We start from the raw sequence: 7090 nt of genomic DNA, 5'->3' as shown, positions 1-7090 counted from the left end.
CAGGGACGAGCAAGGGCGGGCGATGCTCCGGCGTGCAGGGGCAAATGGCGGCGTAGCAGAGGAAGAGAAGGACGACATCGTTTTGCACGGAGAAGAAGAAAAAGAAATAGAACGAACCGGTCATTTTCCACTAATGAGTGGTAGTGGTAGGTAATTTTCTCCAACTCCACCAAATTTGATTTCGTGGAGCACCCCTGAGGAGCTCCACCAAAACTATGGATTTGGGGGTAGATCCACCATTTTCGTGGAGCGGATCTGCGGTGGAGTTGCTAGAGCTAAAACCGTTTGGCTGGAAAAATTAGGAGCGGAGCTGTTTTTTAGATCTGAAACTGCGTGGAGCTCTGCCAAACAGGCCAGAGCATGTCCCGTCGGTATCCGAGTGTCCGGCCGGTGTTCAAGGTCGCTTGGTTCGTCCGTGCCACGGCACGGCTCCTAACTGAAAGGCGGCTTATTACGTTGCTAGCTTTCGGAGTCAATGGTGACGGTCCAAACTTTCCCAGCGATTACATTCCACCGTGATGGCATTTACTGGCCACCAATGCAGACGCAAGCGGCGGCCTCTGACGGTTACGGCTCCAGGACCCGGTCGCGCTCGTCCGCTCGCGCGCCCGTTTACCTTGTCGTGCCGTGCCAATGCCAACGCCAACGGAAACTCTGCGTCTCGCCGCAATGCATCCAGGTTTACGCCATCCACAGGACGCATAATTGCACAAAGCATAACCATGTATTCCAAAATCAGATGCTACAAACCAAACAATCAGCACGTAGGAGTTCAGAAAGAAACAGAATATTTACATATGTAGTAATTTTTTTCTCCGCGCCAAAGACTTGATCAGGGCCATAGAACGTTCCACCGGGCAGTGTAGAAGCCGTCCAAATCTCACCGTGCATCACATACCGTTACGGCGGCGCCCCCTCTCCCCGCTGCCAGCTGCCGCTAGACAACGCAGCAGTGGAAGAAAGCTTCTTTCCAATATTCCCCCGCCTTGTTCCCATTCTTCCCTCCTCTTTCCACCCCTGCAGCTGCTCTGCTCCCCGCATGGTGTGAATTGTGATCTGCCCGCCCCCGGGGGAAGAAAAAAAAAAGAAGGAAAGGCGCGACGCTGCTAGCTAGCCATGCCCCCGCCGCGCGCCGCCGCCGCCGTGCCGGTGGCGCTGCTGATCCTGGCCCTGGCGGCCGGTGCGGCCCGGGCCGCCGACGACCTGGCCTCGGACGCCGCGGCGCTGCAGGCCTTCCTGGCGCCGTTCGGGTCCGCGACCGTGTCGTGGAACGTGTCCCGGCCGGCCTGCTCCTGGACGGGCGTCGTCTGCACGGGCGGCCGCGTCACGGAGATCCACCTGCCCGGGGACGGTCTCCGGGGCGCGCTCCCCGTCGGCGTGCTCGGCGGGCTCACGAAGCTCGCCGTGCTGTCGCTGCGGTACAACGCGCTCTCCGGCCCGCTGCCGCCGGACCTCGCCTCCTGCGTCGAGCTCCGGGTGATCAACCTGCAGTCCAACCTCCTCTCCGGCGAGCTCCCGGCGGCGGTGCTGGCGCTCCCGGCGCTGACGCAGCTCAACCTCGCGGAGAACCGCTTCTCCGGGAGGATACCGCCGAGCATTGCCAAGAACGGGCGGCTGCAAGTTCTCTACCTCGACGGCAACCGCCTCACGGGGGTGCTGCCGAACGTCAGCATGCCGTCGCTCACCATGTTAAACGTCTCCTTCAACAACCTCACCGGCGAGGTGCCTAAGGGCCTCAGCGGCATGCCGGCGACGTCTTTCCTCGGCATGCCGTTGTGCGGCAAGCCCCTCCCGCCGTGCCGGGTGCCAAGTACGCCGGAATCACCGACGCGGCCTCCCGCGCTCGCGCCCGAAGCACCGGCGGCCTCGCCAGACAACCGCGGACGAGGCAGGCACCACCTCGCCGGTGGCGCCATCGCAGGCATTGTGATTGGCTGTGCGTTCGGCTTCTTGCTCATCGCGGCCGTTCTCGTCCTCGTGTGTGGCGCGCTAAGGCGCGAGCCAAGATCAACCTACCGCAGCCATGACGCCGTCGCGGCAGAGCTGGCGCTGCACAGCAAAGAGGCAATGAGCCCCAACGGCTACACTCCGCGGGTCTCCGACGCGAGGCCGCCGCCTTCGGTGCCGCCTGCCGTCGCCGCCGCATCCGTGGGGAAGAAGAAGCTTTTCTTCTTCGGGAGGATCCCTCGGCCCTACGACCTCGAGGACCTGCTGCGCGCGTCCGCCGAGGTTCTCGGCAAGGGCACGTACGGCACCACGTACAAGGCCGCGATTGAGTCCGGGCCGGTCATGGCGGTGAAGCGCCTCAAGGAGACCTCGCTGCCGGAGCGCGAGTTCCGGGACAAGGTCGCGGCGATCGGCGGCATCGACCACCCCAACGTCGTGTCCCTGCAGGCCTATTACTTCAGCAAGGACGAGAAGCTCATGGTGTACGAGTTCGTGGCCATGGGCAGCCTCTCCTCCATGCTTCACGGTACGTGCCCTGTCCTTCTCAAGCAACCCCCTCTCTGTTTTTGACGATCAAATCGAACGAGATTTTCTGATGGGGTTGGTAGTAACTGCAGGCAACCGCGGCTCCGGCCGGTCGCCGCTGAGCTGGGAGTCGAGGAGGCGCATTGCGCTGGCCTCTGCGCGCGGCCTCGAGTACATCCACGCCACGGGCTCCATGGTGACGCACGGCAACATCAGGTCCTCCAACATCCTCCTCAGCCGGTCGGTGGACGCGCGCGTGGCCGACCACGGCCTGGCGCACCTCGTCGGCCCCGCGGGCGCGCCAGCGGCGACCCGCGTCGCGGGGTACCGCGCGCCGGAGGTCGTGGCGGACCCGCGCCGGGTGTCGCAGAAGGCCGACGTGTACAGCTTCGGCGTGCTGCTCCTGGAGATGCTGACGGGGAAGGCGCCGACGCACGCCGTGCTGCACGACGAGGGCGTGGACCTCCCGCGGTGGGCGCGCTCCGTGGTGAAGGAGGAGTGGACGGCCGAGGTGTTCGACACGGAGCTGCTCAGGCACCCCGGCGCCGAGGAGCAGATGGTGGAGATGCTGCGGCTGGCCATGGACTGCACCGTGCCCGCACCGGACCAGCGGCCGGCGATGCCAGAGATCGTGGCGCGCATCGAGGAGATCGGCACCGCCGGGTCGGCGTCGACGGCGAGGTCCGGACGGAGCGCGTCCATGGACGAGGCCGACGACCGGCCGCTGAGGCCCACCGGATCGATCCGTCAGAGCTAAGGTCCGTCCCTCCGTTCGGTTACTCGTGTTCTGATGTCAGGGTGCAGCGTAGTGATCATTCGGTAACTCATGGAAGGTTCGGAAGGAAAAAAAAGGATCTTTTTGTTCTGTCTTCTTGCGCTTGTCGTAGAGCGTTGCCCGTGTGCTGTTTATTCTTTGATGAAGTTTCATGAATCTCTTGATGCTTCTCCCTCCCGAATTCTTTCGTTTAGCAGCATGTGTGTGTGTTTGTGTGCAGATGGTGGTCAAGTTGGTGATAGGAGAAGCCCTGATGCAATCACGCAATGTGTAATTACTTCTAGTACCTGATTAATGTTCAATGGAAAAGTTTTAGGCTCGAGCCCATTGCAAATTTGCAAATTGCAATGCAATCATCTCAGCTGATCTCATGTCTGATCGTGCGTGCGTGCCATGTCTCGCCAGCTAACAACTCGCACTACGAAAGCAGAGTTGCTTTCTTGCTTCTGCGCCAGTACGGAGTACCACTAGCTGCTGCATTGACCGAGCGCTCTGAACCGGCCAGTAACTGTCTGAGATCAGCAGCTGGAAACTGTTGCACTGCAGTGAGGGACGGCGTCGTCACATCGCCGGTAATCTTCAGAGGTCAGAGGACCTGATCCTGAACACGCGACCGGGTCGAACAGCGACGACGACAACAACCGGACACGAACTGACTGACGTAATCCCAGTTTGGCGTTTGTACACTGCAAAACACTGGTGAGATCGCCGAGCAAGCAACACGAACATGGCCGTTGGTTGGCGGCATATCAGACTGTCCCCGGGATACGAACTGCCCCGCGGCTCCAACGGCAGCACCGCGTCGACGAGAGGTTGTCGTATCCTTCTGGCTCTCGGGCCGTAGTTGCCGACCACGAACTCCCGGGCATCCATCCACCCCTGCTGAATCCTCGAACGGAAAATTATGCAAGAACTGGGATGCCGCCGGGGAGCTGGATAGATCATGCACGCCCTGTCATGTTCGTTGCCAGCCAGGCTTTTTTAAAAAGAAGAAGGCGGATCCATCGAGCCGCGTCGCTTCCTCACTACGAGTCCGCAGCAATCAGTGGGCGATCACCCCAGGCAATAATGCTCGCCGCCGCATTATTGCTGGCTCCGCCGGGTCGCCGTGCGCTCGCAATTCGCATCGCCTTTCGGGAGGCACAACGCAACGCCGACGCAGAGCGGCGAAGACGCTTTGAGGCTGCCGATGTGATGCGTCGCGTCGTGCAGGGAACAGTGCTAGCAGCGGTGTACCGGCGGCTTTGCGAGCTGGTAGCGCCGGGGAGGTACGCGAGGAGGACACGACGCGTCGGAGGAACTGGTGTGCACGGCAAGGCAGGCAGGCAAAGGCGTCGTGGGGAGCAGTAACTGATGCCGGCTTCGGAACGATGCGAATGAGAGCAACCCGGGGTGCGCGCCCGCACGGCCCGATCGGTCGATTCCATCGATCGCCTTTTCGGTGCGCCGGGTCCCCGCTTGGCGGCCGGGGTTGGGACTAGCACGTCAGATCAGCGCCGTCCGTCGTGGGGAGAGTTGGGACGGGCGGGTGGGTGGGCGCCGGCGGGCCGCCCGGCCGGACGGAGGGGGTGGACGGTGGAGCCCCGTCCAGCCTCAGCAGCTGCACTTGGCGAGTGCGTGCCACCACGTGCCGGGCGGCGAGGGGTGTCCCCTCCGGAACAGCGCCGCGTCGCATCCGTTGTCGTGCGCCATTGCCCATTGAAGCGCGACGGTGCGCTGCGCTCACCTGCGCCGGCCGGCCCCACCTCCGTCCTCCGACGTGGTGCGCTCGTACGCGTGCGCTCCCGGCACCACGGCGTCGGGGTTTAACACTTTGCGGTTTTTTTTTTTTGCACGAATCCTGCCCGTTGCAACTAGCAAATATGGCCGCACGGGGCCCACGACTGCACGTTGGGCCACTGGCGACCGGCCCATTTACGAAGTTGGTTGGGTGTCAGGCCCATCTGGCGGCACGGCGTGGGCTTTGGCGCATCCCTCACGGCAACACAAAATTCAAACGAGTTTTCTTTCTTGTTTCCCAATCCAAAAACCGGCTACGGGTCCTTCCAACAAAAAGAAAACCGCCTCCGGGCCCACGCGCCATGACACAGACCGCCGCTTCGGACCTTCTTATCTCGCAAGAAATGGGCGGACCCAATGCGCACGCAATAAACCCCCGCAAAACCACTAAAAGCCACACTCAGATCCGCACAGCGCCGCCGCCCCCCAAACCGAATCCCCCTCCTTCCCCTCGCTAGGGTTTTACCCCCCGCGCCGCCGCACCCCCCGAAATCCCCCCAACCCCCGAGAGAGGCGCCATGGCCGGCGGTCCCGCTGCGGTGTCGTTCCTGACCAACATCGCGAAGGCGGCGGCGGGTCTCGGCGCCGCGGCCTCCCTCCTCTCCGCGTCGCTCTTCACCGTCGACGGCGGCGAGCGCGCCGTCATCTTCGACCGGTTCCGCGGCGTGCTGCCCCAGACCGTCAGCGAGGGCACCCACTTCATCGTGCCCTGGCTCCAGAAGCCCTACATCTTCGACATCCGCACGCGCCCGCACAACTTCTCCTCCAACTCGGGCACCAAGGACCTGCAGATGGTCAACCTCACGCTCCGCCTCCTCTCCCGCCCCGACGTCGAACACCTCCCCACCATCTTCACCTCCCTCGGCCTCGAGTACGACGACAAGGTGCTCCCCTCCATCGGCAACGAGGTGCTCAAGGCCGTCGTCGCCCAGTTCAACGCCGACCAGCTCCTCACCGACCGCCCCCACGTCTCCGCCCTCGTCCGCGACGCCCTCATCCGCCGCGCCCGCGAGTTCAACATCATCCTCGACGACGTCGCGATCACCCACCTCTCCTACGGTATCGAGTTCTCCCAGGCCGTCGAGAAGAAGCAGGTCGCGCAGCAGGAGGCCGAGCGCTCCAAGTTCCTCGTCGCCAAGGCCGAGCAGGAGAGGCGCGCGGCCATCGTGCGTGCTGAGGGAGAGAGTGAGTCCGCGCGCCTCATCTCTGAGGCCACGGCAATGGCTGGGACTGGGCTGATTGAGCTCAGGAGGATCGAGGCGGCCAAGGAGATAGCCGCGGAGCTGTCTCGCTCGCCGAACGTGGCATACATTCCTGCTGGTGACAATGGCAAAATGCTGCTTGGTCTCAATGCTTCTGGATTTGGCCGGTGATTCACTAGTCTGTTTTTAAGTAAGCCTTTTGGTGCTTGAGCATCTGCCTGCTTGTGCTATGCTATGCATGACTAAAACTGTGGCTTCAAAGACAGTGATATCAACTCTCGCTTAAATTTCAGTTGTCTCGGAACGAAATGTGTTCGTCTTGTGCTACAAATAAGATCTGGGTCTAAAGTCTGAACGCATTTGTGATTTGTCTGGTTAATGCGACAAATAGATGAATTGTTGAATCTGCATTCTAATTCTTCAGCTGCAAATGCTCTTGTTGATTTCGTTGCTATCTAATTTTGCAGGAATTGGAAATCTGTTGTGGCAGCCATCTGATACTTTTTATGCATTATGATTTGCATTGGTTAATGTCCTCCTATGTGGTTGAATCTTCATCCTAAGTTATTAGTGTGTTGCTGAGTTTGCAGTTAGTTTAACCTTGTGTGATGCTACTTACTTACCTTTGTTCAAAAGGGCTCTAGTTAGGTCGGTTTGTGTATAAAACTCCTGTGTCATCTTGAATAAGGTCCTCACAAAACCTAAATGCTTTGCTGATTCCTCATCGGTTGATTATTTTCTAATTGTGCTAGAAGGATATTCTCTTCCTTAGGTGATTGTTATGTTATCATGTTACTTTGGAGTTCGCTAGTGATAGAACTTACCAGGGCCTTCTTGATATGATGCTGCATCAGGTTTATTT

General features: G+C 60.5%; 2 protein-coding genes across 2 annotated transcripts; both read left to right on the top strand.

Annotated features, from left to right (window-relative positions):
- The first annotated feature begins 832 nt into the window (after positions 1–832).
- On the top strand, positions 833–3581 carry LOC117862762 (probable inactive receptor kinase At3g02880). Its single transcript, XM_034746271.2, has 2 exons — positions 833–2473; positions 2565–3581. The coding sequence occupies exons 1-2, from the start codon at positions 1117–1119 to the stop codon at positions 3227–3229; spliced, it is 2022 nt and encodes a 673-aa protein (XP_034602162.1). The 5' UTR covers positions 833–1116; the 3' UTR covers positions 3230–3581.
- Positions 3582–5437: 1856 nt separating this feature from the next.
- Positions 5438–6638, top strand: LOC117865719 (prohibitin-3, mitochondrial). The gene has a single exon (XM_034749959.2). The coding sequence runs from the start codon at positions 5545–5547 to the stop codon at positions 6397–6399; it is 855 nt and encodes a 284-aa protein (XP_034605850.1). The 5' UTR covers positions 5438–5544; the 3' UTR covers positions 6400–6638.
- The last annotated feature ends 452 nt before the right edge of the window (positions 6639–7090 follow it).

The sequence above is a fragment of the Setaria viridis genome, chromosome 7 (genome assembly GCF_005286985.2).
Source record: "Setaria viridis chromosome 7, Setaria_viridis_v4.0, whole genome shotgun sequence".
In the NCBI taxonomy this organism is placed as follows: domain Eukaryota; kingdom Viridiplantae; phylum Streptophyta; class Magnoliopsida; order Poales; family Poaceae; genus Setaria; species Setaria viridis.
This window is presented reverse-complemented; position numbering and strand designations above follow the sequence as displayed.

What these genes read in the sequence shown, in the direction of transcription:
- LOC117862762 (XM_034746271.2), top strand. Translation starts at nt 1,117, where the DNA reads ATGCCCCCGCCGCGCGCCGCCGCCGCCGTGCCGGTGGCGCTGCTGATC. An exon ending in CCTCTCCTCCATGCTTCACG is followed by an intron (nt 2,474 to 2,564) that starts GTACGTGCCCTG and finishes TAGTAACTGCAG; the next exon opens with GCAACCGCGGCTCCGGCCGG.
- LOC117865719 (XM_034749959.2), top strand. Translation starts at nt 5,545, where the DNA reads ATGGCCGGCGGTCCCGCTGCGGTGTCGTTCCTGACCAACATCGCGAAG.